The sequence below is a fragment of the Aulonocara sp. 'chitande type north' Nkhata Bay genome, linkage group LG16, assembly GCF_057382095.1.
Source record: "Aulonocara sp. 'chitande type north' Nkhata Bay isolate Kocher_YH1m ecotype deep benthic linkage group LG16, A_spYH_male_GT1.1, whole genome shotgun sequence".
Lineage (NCBI taxonomy): Eukaryota > Metazoa > Chordata > Actinopteri > Cichliformes > Cichlidae > Aulonocara > Aulonocara sp. 'chitande type north' Nkhata Bay.
The window spans coordinates 28,830,778-28,850,016 of NC_141359.1; the positions used below are offsets into that span (position 1 = coordinate 28,830,778).

General features: G+C 42.9%; 1 protein-coding gene across 2 annotated transcripts; it reads right to left on the reverse strand.

The window, feature by feature from the left end:
* Positions 1–2,368: 2,368 nt before the first annotated feature.
* Positions 2,369–19,239, reverse strand: kansl1l (KAT8 regulatory NSL complex subunit 1-like). 2 transcript variants are annotated; one of them, XM_086266641.1, is made up of 16 exons: positions 19,002–19,239; positions 17,292–18,434; positions 14,137–14,278; positions 13,780–13,932; positions 11,549–11,652; positions 10,823–10,994; positions 9,790–9,961; positions 7,835–7,954; positions 6,235–6,381; positions 5,500–5,600; positions 5,088–5,200; positions 4,777–4,825; positions 4,547–4,659; positions 4,028–4,148; positions 2,921–3,162; positions 2,369–2,615 (listed from the first exon to the last, which is right to left on the reverse strand). In XM_086266641.1, the coding sequence occupies exons 2-15, from the start codon at positions 18,362–18,364 to the stop codon at positions 2,953–2,955; spliced, it is 2,790 nt and encodes a 929-aa protein (XP_086122767.1). In that variant the 5' UTR covers positions 18,365–18,434; positions 19,002–19,239; the 3' UTR covers positions 2,369–2,615; positions 2,921–2,952. The 2 variants fall into 2 exon arrangements, with proteins under 2 accessions (XP_086122767.1, XP_086122766.1); XM_086266640.1 differs by having other exon boundaries at positions 14,137–14,281.

A 19,239-nucleotide genomic window follows, 5' to 3' on the forward strand; every position in this document is an offset into this window, starting at 1 on the left:
AGAAATAAATAGCGTTGACAGATACAAACATGAAAGAAACGTGACACTACTGCATGGGGGCCCAGCCCTGGAGCAGGGTGCTGCCGGTGCGTCGAGCCACCTGGGGGGCTCTTCAACTGGTGGGGGAGATTGTCACATCTTGCAGGAGCTTTCCTCTCCTCAGGAGCTCCCTCTGCAGGAGGGGGAGATACAGGAGAGGTGGAGGAAGATCTCAGCCTGGGTGTTTATTGTCTTATGTAGTCTGGAAGATGAGTGGATGGTGGGGTGGGTGCAGTTTTCTCTGTGGTGGGGTTGGGTGGACTGTCCCGGGCTCTGTGGGGCCGGGCGGCGCTGCTGCACTGGGCCCCGGTCTGGATGGGCCTGGGCCCCCTTTCCCTGGCGGGTCGCGGAGTATGGGGGTGCCTACTGGGGTCAGCGGGGGAGCTGGCCCCAGGGAGGGGTCACTTGCCCCTCCCTTCCTTCCCTCCCCATCTCCAGCTGCCTCCCTCTTCCCGCTCCACCACAACCACCCACACATGCAGGGCCTTGGAGTAGGGGTATGTCACCAGGGTGCAGAGGAGGCCACCCCCCCCCCCGTCCCCTTCTGGCTGCCTCTGCCTCAATTTTATCCCACAACTTAGACATTCACATTACTCACACTCTCATTACACATACATATAGGATCTTGGGGGTGGGCACGATACACGGAGTCCAAAGTACCATCAGGGTGTACACCCCACCCCTGGCATCGTTGCCCACCTCTCAATTTTAAATACACGTAGACATTGAGGGCTAGCAGGAGGGACCATGCGCTTACCTGCTGCTCTCTGGCAGGTAGCTCCAAGCCCTCCTGGGTTTTAAATGCACCTTAGAACACACATGCATCAACACTACAATGAGCGGGTGGAGGGAGGTTTGGAGTCTTCTCTCACCCCCATTCTCTGCGACCTGCTGGAGCAGGGGGGCTAGGAGGAGGAGTTGGCCGTCCGACTGCGGTCTGGAGTGTGGAGCCTTCCTGCTGCTGCGGAGTCGGGGCGGTCTGCCTCCCCCCACCGCAGGGAAAAGGGAAACACCACCTGGGTCTGGGTGCAGTTCCCCCCTCCAGGGGCGGGGGCACCTAGACCCGGTTTGTAGAGTACGCTTGGGGAGTGTGATCGTGTGTACAGCGTCTCTTTATGTCTGTCTCCACGTTGGTTGAGTGTGGAGTGAGTGCATATGAGAGCATGAGGGTGGGAATGGATGTTTGTATCTGTGTGTGCCTGTATGTCTGTGTCTATATGTCAGGTTGGGTGTCAGGCGCCACCTCTCTGGGGACATCTCAGGCCCTCCAAGGTTTGGAGGCCTATCTCCCCCTACCACCACTTCCCCTGCCAGTGGCAGACCCCCTCAGACGTCGGTGCGTTGGTGGTTCTTTGTGTCCGGGGATGGGCGTCCAGGTACACACCGGCTCACTCCTTGGCGGCCGCTTATCGGGGCCTGGGGCTTGCTCGGGCCACTTCGGAGGTGGGGTGCCCCCGGCCTCTCGGCCTGGGACTCGGTCACTCAGGCGCAGCTGGCTGCCGGCGGAGCTCACGGGCGCGTCACTGCAACTCCCCCTGGCTTCTGCTCCGCGGCTGCTGAGTGAGCCCTCATCTGGGACTCTCCTCAGCTCTTTCTGGGACAGTGGCGCAGCTGCCCCTCTGGTGGTCTTCCTTGGTCTCTTGTGTTCTGGGGGCCTCTGGATGTCTGGAGTTTTGATCTCCTCCATACCTGCTTCATGCCCTGCAGGACGGGGCTGTGGCCCCCCCACACCCTCTAGCAGATTATTACATGAAGGAACCTTTTAAAAAACAAGCGCGTCCATGCTCACAGGTGTACACACGGGTGATCACACCCACAAACTACACCCTTTTTGGCTCCTACCTCAAAGCACACTGTGTTCTGTTGATCTTATGTGCTGCACAATAATGTTTAACATTTAGTATTTACTGTCATATTCCCATATATCATTGTGATGTTGTTTATTCTATTACTCTTGTTCTCTTCTGCTTGCTTTCTTTTTTCTTTCTCAGCAGGTGATCCAGGTGATTGATATATGCATTTTTTCTCTGCCCGTTCTGTTGGTTTTTGTCTTTTGCCCTTCTCCCCCGTCCCTCTTCTCAGCTGTTTCTCTTTCCCTCTTTCTTTCTCCCCTTCTTTCCCCCAGTCAAGTCTGTCCCGTATTCAGCAAGTGAAAATAAAATAAACAATAAAAGGTGAATCAAATGGACCATTACGGCAAGGCTGGGATGGTCAGTTTGGTAAAGTAAATCCGTTGGGCATCTTTCTTTGCCTTTAGACAACAATTCTGATGGCAAAAGAGCCAAACGGGACAGGCAAAAAAAGAAAAAAAAGAAACGTGACACTACAGTGGAGTTGCTGATAGATATATTACTTTACATACAGTACCTCTTTTACATTAAAACCTGAAACTGCTGCAGAAGTTAAAACTACTGTGACTACTGTCACAACCCTAACAAAATAATCACTTTTGCCTAAAAAAAAAAATGTAGTTTTTTTTTATTACATCAGATCACAATGCTCGTGGAATGTATTAAATATTCCCGGTAAGGTTCCTAGGGCACATGTTCTGCTCGTTGTCCCTGATGAGAGGAGATCTGGAAAAGAAATGATGCAAATATTAAATTAAGTGATAAAATACTGAAGGATGTTTTTCAGAGGCTTAACCTTCTAAAATACTCTTTGTACTCTTTATGAATGATCCAATAAATTAATAATTTGTGTGTTAAAGTCCAATCACAATAATAGTAATAATTTTATGTTATGAATGACATACTGGATAGATTAATCAAAGCACAGACAATTCAGTGTATGACTGGAATAAGTGGTTAAACAAATTAAACTTGCTTAAAATTGAGAAAATACACACACACACACACGTAAATTTTTTTAATGAACTTACATTCAAAGACAAAAAAAGAAGGCACGGCAGTATCAGCTGCTGTTCTTGCTTTGTCCCCCAGAGGGCAGTGTAGCATAAGAAGCCTGAGTTGGAGCTGGTTGGGAGTTTGAGTTCTTTGACGTGGAAGAGGCTGAACTAATCCCTAAGCACCCATACGGGACTTTTTCTTGTTTATCAGAGAGCAGAGCGCCTTCCTCATCCTCATCCAAAGGAAAGACTCGAGGCTCCCAGGGTGTCTGAGGCTGACAAGTAAGACAAATCAATGACATTCAGAAAAATATTGAATATTATCTTTATTTGTAAATTGAATATGACAGGGGAGCGCATTTTTGTAAGTAGTCACAACTGGCTACATACATTTCCTGCAAGGCAGACATTAAGTGTAAAATAAAACTGCAGAAAGCTTTTTATTTGTCCTTTTTTTTTCATAACAGTCCCTTCAGTGAATATGCACATTGAGGACTATAATACATCTGTGCATGGCTCAGAGGTCTGTTTAAAAATGAATAAATAATGGTTGTGCTTTAATCATGGTTTGTATGGCCTCTGGAGTGCATAAGAAGTGCAATGCAGTGAAGTAGGGGTTATTTGTAGTGTGGAGAAGGTTGATTAGGTAAGTCTGGTTTAGGGACAACTCATTCGCTCTCCAATCAAAGCAAAGTGGAACAGAGGACTGCAATCAGGGCATCATCACAGGAAACAAGAGTGGAAACAAGTATCTGTGTAGGCTCTCAAGAACCCACCAAGGCTCCATAGCTCACACAAGATGAATGAGATGAATGTTGCTGCTTTATATTCTTTGTCTCTGCTGAAGGACACATGAAACGGCTTCATTTTTTCACAGGAATGTTACAGAAAATATCCTTACAGCAATGTATGGGTGAAAGTGCTGCAGTCTGCTGATTTTCCTTTAAATGATTTACAACGCCTTGTGTTGGAAACAACAGTCAAGCGTAAATACGGTAAACAGCATATTGGGGACACAACAGCGTAAATATGCATGACTCCACATGAGCTGCCTCCTGTGTCACCTTGATCAACCATCCTGTGATATTCTCAGTTTGTCTTGGGGATTTCAGGTTTCAGCTGTGGCGCTTTTGATCTTACCAGCCACTCCTCTGACCTCAGCGAATCATCAAGATCCAGCTGAGCGCAACTCCACTCCACAGAACTCTCCTCTCCTGATGTGTACATCCCACCCCCACTGCCTAAAAGCCTGCTGCCAGATCTGGAATGAGAAAACAAACACACCCCATGAAACACTGTCTCAAATTTCCAGGTTTTTACATGCACACAAACAAAACAAGTCTGAAACCAGCTGCACGCCTTTGAGAGTTCACTGTTTAAAGCTTTCCAAATGTAATACAATGATTAGTGGTGGCATTAATCCACATTCAGGTAACATCTATTGGAAGATCTGAGGTTATAACACGTTCTTCTGTCTGCTCATTAACTAGCTGGATTAACTTCCTCAGTTATTGAGGTTTATTGTATATTTTTACAGAATTGTTTTATTTCTGTAGGCCCTTTAAAAACATTCTAACATTTTCTAACATTGTGGTTCACCTTAGATTTTGCATTACTCTCATTATTGCTACATTTATGAGTTTGTGTGGGTGTCCACACCTTGTAGGGCGCCTACGGTGTTTCCTCTTATCCCAGGACGACCAGCGTAACTTCTCTTTTTGCTCCAAAGCCAGGTGCCGCTGAGCAAAGACTTCATCACTGAGAGCCTCAGCCTAAACACAACAGACAGACAGACAGACAGAAGGGCATTAAGATGCTGGATTGTTCACAAATGAAAATAAACTGCTCATGTTCAAAGAAAAGAAATGCTCTGTTTCATGCCCCTCCACCTTCTCTGGCTCCATCTCCATCAGAGGCTGGATGTCAACTACTCGCCAACTGCAATAAAGATAAACTAATCATTATAATAATGATAATGGACAACTTCCATTTACTTTTGTCATTTTTAAACAATAGCTTTACAAATCAGACATCACTCTGGTAAAAGTGATTGTTTATAATAAATAAGTTGCAAAATACAATTATGCAGAATCACAACTACTGTAAAACCAGTCAATAAGACTGGTCATTAGTCTTCCTAAAGGAGTTATGGTTCATAGTGATACATTGTAACACTTTCAGGGGTGTTTCCATTTCATACCTGGGTATTAGAATTTCTTTGTATTGCAGCTTTTCTACTTTAGCCAGTGGCATGGGAATGACAATGTTGTTGATGTTGTACACGTTCTCTCCCTGGCGTTTGCGAACAAAGCCCTAGAAGGAAACGTTCCCAGGTTGAATCAAGAGCTTACCAATCGTTCAGAAGAGTTTACATATTCAGAGTCATTCCAAATCTTCAGATGTCCTGACAAAACTTTTGTGGTCATCTTTCTTTACATTTCACACATATGCGCATATTAAGTGACGTAGGTGGATCTATCCTATCCTGTCATATCCATCCTATCCTAACCGCGCTTCATCCTAATCTGAACTAAATCTGCTACTTCTTACATTTCACCTATATCATTTTCTTGGCTCTTTAGTTTTTAATAATAACATATGTTTTGTGTTACCTGTGAGGCCTGCTTGTGTGATGCATGTGAGTAGCTCTCCTCTAGCACATCATCTGAACTTTCTGCTGGATCACAGAGCTGGTACAGGGCATCCTCCTCATCTGGGTATACAAACACAGACATATACAGGCATGCTTTACACTAAAACCAGCAGCTACATTGTTAAAACAGCTCTAACAAGAAACATCAAGAGCACAAATTTCCACTAAGGCAGCTCACTCTGGGTCGTATTTACGTTTAGGGAATAGTATTGGATTTTCTATATATTCATTTAATTTTCTTTGTTCTTTTGAAAGTATTTTAAGGTGTTAGCATACGAGTAAAAACAAGTGGAAAGTGCAGGCTTTTGTTATTTGCCCCACTGAAACTCATTTTAATATATTTGACATGATTTTAAGTACAATTTGGTTTTATTTATGAGGACATTCTATGTGTAAATGACATACAGCTATATGATACTTAGAATCCCCATAGATCATTCCTTATATGTTGATGATACAGATTCATCTATGTTTCGTTTTTGAGTTCTAAGGCTTTTTTGGATGAAAGACAAATTTTGATGTACTGTTAACATGACAGCGCCCTACACCCCTACAACGCTTAACCAGAATTCAATCAAAACGTTTCGAGCTAATGTGTTTGCAGACAGAATGACGACACGCACACACGACCAAAAACATAAGCTGTGGAAGAAGTAATGAAACCCAAGTATGAGCTTTCACTGCGTATACACACCTTCCAGCAGCCTGCGGATGCGTCTTCTCTTCCTTCTCCTCTGACTGGCTTTGCTGTGTCGACTCTGAGCAGAGACTAACAACCTGATGGGTGACAAACCCATAACTCTGCTTTTACGATGCCTGCCGTTCTGCTTGTATTCCTGACCTACAGCGAAACACAGAGACGAACACAAGAAACTGAATTAATAGACTGTCAGAATGATTTCGAGTTTTTCATTTTTATTCCAATCTACTACCAATCAGTGAAAACATTAATCCCCAATCATTATTTATATGAGTTTTACTCACCAAACTGCTGCTTCAAGTTACTTTAAAGGAACAGGACACAGAAGTGGATCTTTTTTTTTTTTTTTTTTTTTTTTAAATATGGCTATAGCAATTAATTTGTCTTTAAACACACTGAGTTCTCTATGTTACACTGTAAAATATACCACAGTTGAAAGTCATTTATCATCAGTCTCCACGTCATCCGTCCACATTTCTGCATCTTGCTTGATTTGACGGTTTATGTAATCTCATCCCATTTCAGCTGAGATCAGCTTTGATAAGAAATCTGCTTCCATGTGGCTATTATCTGAGCTGGCATTTACCTGACAGACTGCCTTCTTCGGGTATTGACAAACGACAATAAGATCATTCAAGCTGACACAAAATCGACAAGCGTTGCCCGGTCTGATGCCTTCATCCGTTGTCAGTCTGCTTCCTTTGTGTCTCCTCCTTTATGCTCTCCCCCTCTCATCTATATCATTCCACATTTCCTCAACCTTTACCAGAGAAATAGTGGAAAATCTAAACTTTGAATCATCCATCTACAATATGGAAAACCACGTATGCAAGATCCTCTTAAATTGTTAACCTTCCAGGCTGCCAAAGGTATGCAGCGTAAATGTTACAGGAAATTATCATTCATTAGCTTCAGACTAACATACCAAGGTGCTTACAGACATAGGTGAAATGCCAAATGATTTTATTTCCATCTACTGCTCAGTTGGATGCCTCTTACAGCCCCAGTGGGATATCTGACACGCTAGGAATGAATTATGATAGTCGACGGGGAGAAAACAAGCAGAGTGAGCGGATGACTTTGAAGCAGCCGGTTATTGTTTGCCTTCACTGAATACAAGCAAATGGGTGAGCTGTCTGGATATGATGAACTGTCATTTCATTTTTAATTATGCACAAATTATTCTTTAGAAAAACTGAAAGACTGCATTTATTACCTGAACTGTTGCATTAATGAATCCGAGTGGCTGCTTAGAATATAAAGACACGGATGCTACCACTGATTTAGCTACAATTACAATTAAAGTAACTTTTGCTTGCCTGTTATAGGTTATATTACTTTAGCAAAAACAATCTGATCCAGTCGCTTTGATAACGGTATTAAGAGCACATGCACAGGTGCGGCTTTTTAAAGTGCACCTCTATCCTTCGTTCTTCTTAATCGCTGAATGACTGATCACACTATAGTAAGCTGCAAGCATGCTTTGGGCCTAAATATCAGTATGGTGAAAACAAAGGAGACCAGCAGAATGAAAGAGAGCACCACACAATGAGGCATAATTTGTAATCAGTACAAGTATACAGAGCGATCTTACTGTTGTGCAGCGGCGTGGAGCTGTGTCGCTTGTAGTTTACTGGACTGTTGACAACTAAAGGTCTTTGGGACCATACTTCTCTGCCTGGCACCCTCTTTACGTGGTGGCTCGTAGGTGTGCCTGGAAGAATATGATAATTTTTAAGTGTGGGGACACAAGAATACAACACCTTTTGCAAATTCAATTCAGCACACAGTTTAAACAGTAGCATCTCAACACGCGTCGCCCTAGTTGTACAGAATCTATGCATACTAAAACAAAAAGAAAAATAAATTTTAAAAAGTTTTTAAAAATTCTTTACACACCATCCCTGCTGCCATGTATTTAAGAATGGTTGTGCCAGAAGTTTCTTCCTGTTAATAGGGAGATTTTTCTTCCCACTGTCACCAAAGTGTTTGCTCATAGGGGGTTGTTGAGTTTTTCTCTGAATATATTATTCTAGGGTCTAGGGCTGTTCAATATAACGATATATATCGGATGACGATATAAAAACGTCTATTGTTTCATTTTACGCCATCATTTGTTTCATGGTGTTGCAAAATAAACTGTTTACGGCAATATTTTTTCATCGTTTTGATGGTCACTGTAGTGGCTATATTAATTTCTTAAAGTTCTCTCTTTCTCTTATATTTAATATAACCACATTACAGACAGACAAGTGCCTGTTTTTATGCTTTGTGGTTAGCAACAATGACGGTAATAGCATCGCGTGTCCGCTTGTTTATGTTCCACATAAACCTTTCACAATAAAGCTCAAGATCCTGTTGAGACTTTTCAAAATAAACTGAATCACGTGAAAGAGCAGATTATTTACGGATGAGAAGTAAAAAAGAGCCGCCAAGAGCTAAAAAATAAACCTTAGACCTAAACGTTAGAACAGGCTTTTCCCCGCAGCACACCGTGTAATAAATACTGACAAAGAAAACGGCGGCCGTTACAACTTATGTCTAAAAATGTATAGTTTCATGCATCGGTTAAAACACTCGACTCCAGCTACATGACGCGGAGCTGGAAACACTTCCCGCAAGACGAGCTGCCCGAGATTCACAGAATTTACAGAAAATGTTACATTTTTGTGATTTATATCGTTATCGGGACGATAGAATTCTTATATCGGGATATGAGATTTTGGTCATATCGCACAGCCCTACTAGGGTCTACCTTACAATATAAAGCGCCTTAAGGTAACTGTTGTTGTTATTTGGCGCTGTATACATAAAACTGAATTGAATTTAAAAAAAACAAAACGTTTAAATAACACTAAGAATCACGATCACATTACATTAGTAGTCACCAGTAGTTAAAAATATTATCATTGCAAAAGACCACAACAGAAGACCAGGAGATTAAGGAGCTTTATCCCCCTGAAAACATTTGGACTTGTCCCTATGTTGACTTCATCTGAGTGATCGTTCTCCAAAGTGCGATTAAAAATGTGGTTACGGTCCATCACGACAGGACTTGTGCTTTCATTTTAAGGTTTAATTATTGTGATGCCAGTTTTAAAATATTGCATGTAACCTGACCTGTTTTCTTGGCTCTGTGGACCAGTTCGGTTAAGCTTTGGCAGATTATTCTCATCTGCTGTGTGCAGTGGGGTCTTTTTAAAATTCTGACTGATCACACTATAGTAAGCTGATATGACAAGACGTATAACTAAAAACATCTACCTTTTATACCTTATAGTTTATTATAACCCTACAAACATATCTCAACTGCCCCCTACTTTAGCAAATCTTGTTGGGTTTTTTTGCTCTACAGGCCTGAGATGACAAATACATGGCTAGGGTGTGTGACCCTTCAGAGTCAGTCTACCATGTCAGACAGGAAGCCTAATATTTACTCTTACTGACTGCAGTTCAAAAACAACATTGTAATCAAATGATCTAAAAATCTTGATTAGCTTACAAAGTTTGCTCATGCTGACCAATGTAATGTAGCTACGTTTCTCCTACCAAACGACAGAGACGACACAGGGTGACGTCGAAAGCTGAAGGTGTCGGAGGAGACCCCGCTGGAGCTACAGTCGGGATCAGAGCACGAGACTATCGGATCACAAGAGGAGTAGCATGAACAGGAAGATGAGGACAGCGAGGAGGAGAAGGTAGCCGTGGACTTTCTTGAGTGCTGGAAAAGGAAAAGAGAACAAGAGATTAAAAAGATTACTTAAAAAAAAATGCTCAAGATAGGCAGAGCAAGATTAGCAACAGGAAAGAATTTCTTTACAGTTTACCTTTCCTTTCCAGGATATAAGTGATATGGATGTAAGGAAGCTGATCTCTGATGGAGTGCACTGATTAAAGTCATTAATCTGTTAAACGCTCTTTTTGTTATTGAACAATTTCACAATGATGATGGCTCAGCGCTGCTTATTATAGCAGCTACAATTGTAGTGTTCAGAATCAGAAAGATGCAGAAACTCTATAAATATCCCGGCACTGTGTGAGACATGCCGATGCTTAAAAGTCCTTCAAGGTCAAGAACATGTGAATGAGAAATTAAATAGTTAAGCTGATTTATAGATTCCTATGCTGTACACATCCTCATTACCGCAACAGTGTGAAGCTAAGAAGCACTCGACACACACCGCCACTGCAATCTTTTATCTGCAGTAAGAGGACAGCATAATGTACTGGCCCCGCAGGCTAAATAAAGGCTTGAGCTTTTAAAATAGCACCCTGCATTTGTTGATCTGAATTAGAGATATTATTTCTTAATTAAAAGCAGGTGTTCGGCTTTGAACAATAATTCCTATTTAATTTGGAGACCTATTTTAGTGATGGCACTCCACTACTGAAGCTAAAATAGGTCTCAAAGGCACTGCTTTAAAGCTACATTTCATAAGAATCTCTGAACTGCTTTAAGAAGTACATAAATCAATGTATTTGATATGCTTGCAGGGTAATAAGAGGCACAATTTGACAATTATATACAGCATGTAAATGGTTAAACAGACTAGAAGAAGAAGGGGGTCGACATATGGCTTACCAGTGGACTGCCAGAGCCGTATGAGTTGAAAGTGAACAGCCTGGGCTTGTGGTAGGTGACCAGGGGTCGGGTTCGGGCACACACGCATGACGCATCAGCTTTAAAGAGCCGCCTAGTCCCTAGTCTCTTTCTCTTGGAGCTCACAGGCAAGAAAACATCTCCTCTCTGGCCGCTGCAGAAACACAACCAGATGAGGTCACGTGTTAGGTTTGTGCTTTGTAGCAAGTTCACAATGCTCGAAAAGCAACTTCTTTCAAGGTGTTGATTCCTTAGATCTTGTTCATCAATCCCTACTTATACCCACTTGTTACTGTACATGAATAAAAGAAACAGAATGCCTTTCATTTATTATGGGGCTTTCATCTTCACAGGCAGGCAGAGAGTTAAAAAGGCAACAGGAAGGGGAGACATGAAGGGATTACTGAAGTCAGACTCCATGAAGAGACCGAAGTGGGTTCAGTGGGTTTTACGACAAGCTGGGACGTGCTTTCACCCTATCGCCTAGACTTTAAAGAGATAACAGACAAACTTCTATCACCATTAGAGTCTGAAATATGTCAGATTTTCACATAAATTAACAGTATTTAAAGACGTTTTTTGTAAATGTGTCATTTAACTGCAACTTGTAAAAAGCACACAGGATAATATAGGTATTAACACAATCTGACTACTTGTGTGTGTGTGTGTGTGTGTGTGTGTGTGTGTGTGTGTGTGTGTGTCCTCTACCTTGGGAGGGTTCTCCTGTCTTTACAGGTCTGGGACTGTTTTGAGAGCGGTGAAAAGCTCAGAGGGGGCATCAGACTGTTGACGATCTGGCTAAGCTGAGCACTCTGCAATGAAGACATCAGCCAAATAATGCACATAAGAGTGAGATACAATCCAGCCGTTCAGACTTCCCCTGAAGCATTTTCTTCACAGAAAGATCACATCGAGTTAGATGTCTTTAGCCTTGGCTGATTCTTATTATTTGGTATCAGGCTGATAAATATAAGCAAGCCTTGTAATCTTAAAAAGGAGCACAGTACACATATGAGAATTTTCTACCAAGGCGAATAAAAAGAGTATGAACCGAGAGTGAATAGAAAGTCCCACATTGAATGAGCTCAGAAAACATGTTGAGGCAAAACACATATTTTGGTATTTAGGTACATACCACTTCTAAAGCAAGTGTAAATGGAAATACAAATAGAAGTTGTTTTTCTTGGGTGGGTGAGCACGCTGGGGGCGTGTTAATGACTTTATATAATGGATCGCCTAAGGTTGGCATGTGGTTTTCTTTCCATACGAATCATATGGATTGCAAGGATAAGCAAACGAGTAAGGTCGGTGCTCACTGAACATACTATGTGTCTTATACGATTTTAGCCTGGAGTTGAAGTTGAAGTTACAGGTTTTGTGTCCTAACTAATCATATGGTCACATGAGTCGAATCAATGTGATTAAAATCAAGGATCATGAATCTAAAAAGGACCACTTGATGATCTTTTCAACAGATTACCCAGCTCTAGGTCATAAACTTAAATCACAACATGTCTCGGTGTGGGTTGTGAATCAATACATTTTTGTTTTTTTACGAAATTTGATTCTTGTGTGCACATAAGTACAGCTTTAAAGCTATCAAGAGTAGGGATGGGTACCGGTATCCGGTGCCATAACATAAACGGTAGTAACCAGACCGAAAAGCAGCGCACATTTCGGTGCTTTTTTTCCTGAGACGTCATACACTTTGGATTCTAGCCAATCATTTTACCTTTCCGAGGATAGTAGGCGGGCCCAGGTACGTACGTTCTTTTAGAGCAGAGCTACAGAATAAAAAGTCTGGCTGTACTTCACAGCAAAAGATGCAAACTCAGCAGCCTGCTTTAAGCTGATACTGTGCAAAGGAGGTAACACCTCGAATCTGATGAAACACCTGGCGACGCATAGCGTTTTTTTGAAAGCCAAGAAATGCACAGTATTTGATAGCTTGCTGCGAGACCTCACACCGTGCACATCTACTGCGGGTGTGGTGCCTGTTATCGGATCCGGAGTTAGCAACATCCCCCAAGAACCCGAAGAGGAGAGTCCTGGCCCCTAGCCCTGCCAGTGTAGCAGAAATGATGACGGATGATGAAGGCAGCAGCAGCCGTTCTTCTCTGGGCGAGTAGCTTAATGTTGTTCGTGTGTAATTTACGTTGAGTAGGCTAACCACGTTATTACATTAATGCACGTAAGGTGAACTAGCAAACACCGTCGTGGTTACATGCGGCTGTCTTCTTGTTTGATGGCAGATACTCCCTTCACCCTGGCCAAAAAGGCTAAAATGACCAAAGAAAAAGTGGGAAACAGCTAAACATGAGAGGTTTTTGGACAAAATTGGTGTTTTTTTCCATTGATTAAGCACTGCTTCCAGCCAAGAGTGATGCCATAAATCCCCTATAGCTGCAAAAAAGGCTAACATTGTTATCTTTTTACAAAAAAAAACAGCTAAACATGAGAAGTTTTTGGACAAAGTGTGTGTTCTCCATTCTTTAAGCACCGTTTCGAGCACCGTTTAAGCACCGGCACCGTTTCAAAAGTACCGGTATCGGATAAAACCTAAACGATACCCATCCGTAATCAAGAGTGTGCACCATCTTAAATACATAGCCAGATGTCAGCTACTATCTGAGCTTCAACAGCTGCAAAAAATAAATAAGCAATTTCATAGTTACAGACTTATTACTTAACGGTCGACTTCATAAAGCACAAATTCATTCATTTGACCTGCAGCCTCTAATTTAGCATATTACCAGAGGTCAGAAAGTAAGCATACCATAATTAATTAGTTTAATCCTCTCAACCTGACATTGGGATATGAAAGATCACAAGACAGAAAAGGGTAATCTCCTATAATCTATAATTCTAGATTACTAATCCTCTTTATTTTAAACTCATGCCTGGTATCAGAGGTGCAAGTAATAATCCCTCCCTCCTACCTGTCTCTCTATATTGTGCAGAAGCCGTGTAGGGCTGCAGGGTTCGTTGTCCGGATCAGAAGCTGTGCAGGATAAACCTGCCATTTCCTTCAGCAGGGTCTGCTGAATCTGCCTGTCAGTCAGTGGCTGGGAGTCTGCAAGCACCACCCGACCCTGAGAAACACAGAGATCCACAGAAAGACAGAGAAGAGAGGATCCAAACACTGATTAAAACATACTACTTATTTTAGCTCGGGCAATCCATGAAAGTTTGTTTTTTGTATCCCTTTTCTTGACAAGAGTGTGCAAGCTTAATGTCCTATAATATAACTGACCAACTGTCTGTCAGTCAGTTGGTACAGACACCTTTTGTCATACCTTCATAGAGCATATATGCTTGTGGACCCCCTCCAGTTGTAGTATCCTCCCTTCTAGTTCATCCAAGCGCAGTTCCAACCAAGTCCATCGGCTGCTCAGCTCTGCTCTCTCTTCCAGCCACTGCTTCTCACAGCTGCTGCTGCTGCTGGCAGGAGGGACAGGGTGATGGATGACAAGGGAGGACAGTTACACCCGTACAAAAGCACTTTAATATTATATTCATCCCTGTCAAAGGCTTTACACCCCCCCCATTCAACCCCACAAGAAGAAAGACGAGTGTAAAGCTGTAAGCCTTGGATTTTTATTTCATCGCGCTGAATACAATCATGAAAACCAGGTATGTCGGTCTGAGAACAAGATGATTAATCAATCTGCAATTTTGTACTGCAGCTCTGTCTACCTGACCTATTTTATACAGGCATGTAAACTGTTTAGCATCCAAACAGCATGGGGGGGTGGGGGGGGGGGGGGGGAAGAGAGAATTTTGCTCAAGCACAAAAGCCTATCTAGGCCACAGAATAAAGCACAGTTGACTTGTGTGGTGTGTGTCTATAGCATGTTTCCATGGCACTAGGCTGTTCAGTTAGCATTTATCTTTGTGTGTGTGTGTGTGTGTGTGTGTGTGTGTGTGTGTGTGTGTGTGTGTGTGTGTGTGTGTGTGTGTGTGGTTGGCTGACTTCAGCAGGGCAATAGTTGCTATGGCATTGCTCATGGACCTTGGCTAGGATAGACAGAGACTCCCCCACTTCAAACAGGAGAGGAAAAGGTTAGGCTAGTCAGCAAGCAGCTACACACAGTGCACCTGGCAAATACCCTTTGATATTATGAGTTAGCTATTTCACTGTTACCCTGATTAATCAAATACCCTAAATGCTGTTTGCTTCAATGAACACAGTTAGCCTCACTTTATGGTCAATACAAAAACAAAGAAAGAAAAAAGAAAAAACAGCCAAACAGTCCATTAAATGTCCAAAATGGCTTATTTCTCCAATAAGTTTCACTCAATCCCAAGCTAGTGTCTCTTTGTTGAGCAGTAGGCGCTCTTTTTCCTTCACAGACAATGGCCAGACCTGGCAGCCCTGCAGCTCACTCCAACTGTATAATGAGAAAATTCCAGGAATATTTGTGGAGCATTAGGAGAAGAGGAAAGGACAGAATGGGAACGGCTGCTTCATACCTGTTACTGTGCTTGTTCACAGACTGCATCCATTACATCCATACTTCTATATTGCATATTTGAATCCTGGCTGCGCCAGGAAGAAGACCCCCTCCCCCCAATTTGAGGCTCTTGCAGAAGCATCAAGATTTTAGGGTGTGCCTGGCATTTAAACTTGACCACTTAGACTCTGAAAAATACTGCTGTGCAGCATGTTTGAAAATGAAAACAGAGCAACATCTGGAAGTGATTTTTTTCTTTTAAGTCAAACTATATCTGTGCTTCACAAGTTCATACGTCGAATGATAAAAGTCTTTACTATTTAACATTTCTAAAAGAGAGCAGTGACCCATCCCCTCCCCTGCAGCGTCCTATCCTCTTTGAGAAGGAATCAACCATAAAAAATGTTTTAAAAAATCCCCAGGCAAGGTTTACAGATGAAGAACGGAGCATTGTTCCATGCAGGAGGAGAGCAGTCTCTACAAAGGACAAGCTGACACTCCTGAGATGACACAAGCTGGCCAAATAAAAGCACACGCGCAGACACACAAACAATACTGTCTCAGTACTGTTGTCAGACCCAGCAACCATTATTTTAGTTAGTGTTCTGGACTGAATCCAGGCTCACGGGAAACAACTTAAGGGGTCAACAAGGTTGAATCTTATTGATGAAAGGTTTGTGAACTATATTGAGATTTCAATAACTACTGCACAGGCTAGGATCACGCGCTTATTCCCTAGACCTGAAATAAACCCTTAACCCCATCTGTGCAAGAGCTCCGGCTGCAAAGACTGCCTGTCGTCTAAAATGCATGTTTATCATCTGAATCATCATCCCAAGTGACCGTAATCCTTTTTATTTTTTTTTAAACATCCTGCTAGGCAAGACAGATCTCCCTGATTCACTTAGTTTTTTTGAACAGTTATAGCTACTAAAATAAAAAGCAAACAAACTTGCAAACCAAGCCCAAAACCTGAATTCAGGTAAACAAAACAAAAGGGCAATCAGGAACTAGACTAAGCAGCAATTTCATTTTTAAGTGTAGTTTTTCTAGATGTTAAAGCTTTAAAAAGATTGCATTTGATATTTTACACATTCAGTCAAAAAAACAAAAAACAAAAACAAGGACACCACAAACATCTCAACCTTGAATCTAGACACACGCTTTAAAGTATTTTTTCACTAGAAAGAGGAGGAGCTGAGGAATGTGCACACAGAATGGCTGGCAAGTTGCTGCCTTGTTGGAAAGACTGTGTTTATTTCCTACCCTGTGGGTAAAAAGAGCTGGCTGCTCTGTTGAATCTGTTATGACTGCAGCATGGAAAAGGAACGCGCGCGCTTGTGTGTGTATGGTAAAAAAATGTCATAACACTCCCCCACATCTGGGAGGACAAAACTTGCACTTATGACAACCACACTGTAAACCTCACTGAAGGCCAAGTAAACAGCACGGTGGACCTTGTAACACTTTAGATGATTTTTTCCAAAACTCGCACTGTTATTCTAAAAGAAGGAGTGGATTTCTTATGTCATTCTTGGCATTTGTAACCGTGCATGACTTAATACTGACTTAATATGCCCTTCCCATATTGTCAAGCAAACTTGACAATCCATTCACTCCACTTTTACATCAGTCGAAGTTAAAAAGCTGCTCTCGTCGGGTTTTTAACTGACCAGACGCCCAGTGCCAGAGCCAACCTCTGTGAACTTTCAACAGTAATTAAGAAAAGAGCAGTGATTTTTACTGTGAAGAACAGCTGCTTTCTGGTAACCAGATCCCAGAACAGTTTGCCAGTGACACTACAGCTGAGTTTTGGAACCTGTTTTCATATACTGTTGATATGGCTTTAGCTGAATAAACGGTTAAGCTGTGCCGTTCTGTGGAGTTTTAAAGTCTGAGCACTCTTGCTGGTTTATTTAGCTGTAATCAGCAGCTGTAATAGCCACACGCTCACTGTGGCACTGGTTGAATAAACAAAAACAGACCTGGATACTCACATGGATGAAATCCTGCTACGAATCTTTTCCTCCACTGGCTCCTCATCTGAGCTGCTGCTGGCTGTAGCCTCAGAGTCCAAGGCCTCCTGCAGACCTCTCAGTACCACCTGACTGGAGTGGCTGAACTCTCCGACCTCTGAGAAGGATGACGAGGCTATTGGCAACTCTAGCCAAGGAAAACTTAGTTTACTGCTTTCTTGTGCAGAGTTGAAGCAGTCAAAAGACAAATCTCCATGTTTACTGTGTTTTGCCAGCCCCTCCAGCTGCTGGTTGCAGTGCCGCACAGTCTGCTCTCCTAGCAGGATCTGCAGTCTCTTTCGCAGTTTCAAAGCCCGGCTGCGCAGGTCTGTCTGCCGCGAGAACTGCGCCTTCACGGCTTCCTCTAGCACAGCTCTGGACGTCAGCTGGTCAGGGCTTACCCTGTCAATGCAAGGCTGCGCTGAAACTGGGGGAGGGCAGACCATCCCCGCTGCTTTCTCCTGTCTCAGCGAAGGTGGAGGTGCAAACAAATGTGTGTGGCCCGGGGATGTTAACTCCCCTTGGGGATATGGAGGACAAACACTCGTAAGGTTAAGAGAGGAGTGGTACACATCACCACCATATGGCTGGCATTCAGGAGCGGCACTCCATCCATGTGGCAGACAAATGTGTTGTCTATTGTGTTCAGGCCCAGGAACTAAAAACATGTCCGGTACATCTGGGAAGACTGAGGCCACATGATGGGAATCTCTGGAGCCTTTATTGAAGGACAGGAGGTTGACAAGGGAGTTTGGACTGGGCAGGGACATCGTCTCACACTGGCTGTCGGATGTCTGCGGGCATGGCGAAAGCGGAGGGTTGGAAGAAGCGTCCAAGAGGCTGAAAGGTAGGCAGGAGTCCAGGAAGTGAAATGAAGAAAGGTTCCACATCTTCTGCTGGAGGTCATTGTCATCATCATCTATGGGTCTCATGTGAGGCTGTAGCTCTATACTGCACATGGCTCTCCCATCTGAGTCAGTTCTGACAGTGGCAGGGGGTGAGGACAAGTGGATCCCGTGGCCATTTTTAAGGATTTTTGTCAGAGCTGGGGCCATACCCTTCTCTGAACCACTGATGCGCTAGAAAGCCAAGGGTGCAGACTTCACAGGCTGTGCCTGAAATGACCTGACAGCAGCAAAAACACATGTTGGCAACTGACAACACTGAGATCACAAAAGCCACAGTATCGCTAAAAAAAAGTCACTTTTTTAGATAATAAGGGATAAACTGAAAGCGCAGACACCAAATAAAATGCACTTCTAGTTTACGTTTACGTTACATTTTTATAATTAAGGGGTAATATATATATATATATATATATATATATATATATATATATATATATATATATATATATAATATGGTAGTAATAGCAGTGCCAGACACATTTGGGATGATCGACTCATAATTTTGGTCGCATGATTCCTTTACAGCCTCTTTCCGCGTTTTCCACTTATGACGACCAAACGAAAAGCCCTGCCGCGGACGTGATTGGAAGAAAATACAGAAAAAATACCAACCCAGTACGAAGTTACGAAGTGTGAGCCCCCGGTCCTTGTACTCGTCCATCACAGGTCAAAGGTAACGGTAAACATACAAATATAACGGCGGACTGTAACCACCAAAGCTAGCTGAGCTATAACGGTAACGTTAACACTCCATGAAGTCTCTTTGAGGTGGATCTACACTCACCTGAACACAAGGTAAACCGTTGACTTTAACATCGCTTATGTGCTTCGGAAAATGACATCTGATCTTTCTGAGCATTTAGAAAGCAGAAAAATCTAATCAGGCGAGCTTCTATGGCTTTCCAACAGCTTATCAAACGGTGGCACTTGTCTTTTCCCAGACTTTCGGCGCGGTGGTTCTCCTGTACATTAACCGTTCAGCTCCTTCTCCTCCTCCTTCACCAACTGCCGAGAGGACGAAA

Coding starts and splice junctions, on each gene's coding strand:
- kansl1l (XM_086266640.1), bottom strand. CDS start 18,364: ATGGCCCCAGCTCTGACAAAAATCCTTAAAAATGGCCACGGGATCCAC. Junction 9,962..10,822: donor ACGGCTCTGGCAGTCCACTG/GTAAGCCATATG, acceptor TTCCTTTTCCAG/CACTCAAGAAAGTCCACGGC. Junction 3,163..4,027: donor TGAGGTCAGAGGAGTGGCTG/GTAAGATCAAAA, acceptor CTTACTTGTCAG/CCTCAGACACCCTGGGAGCC.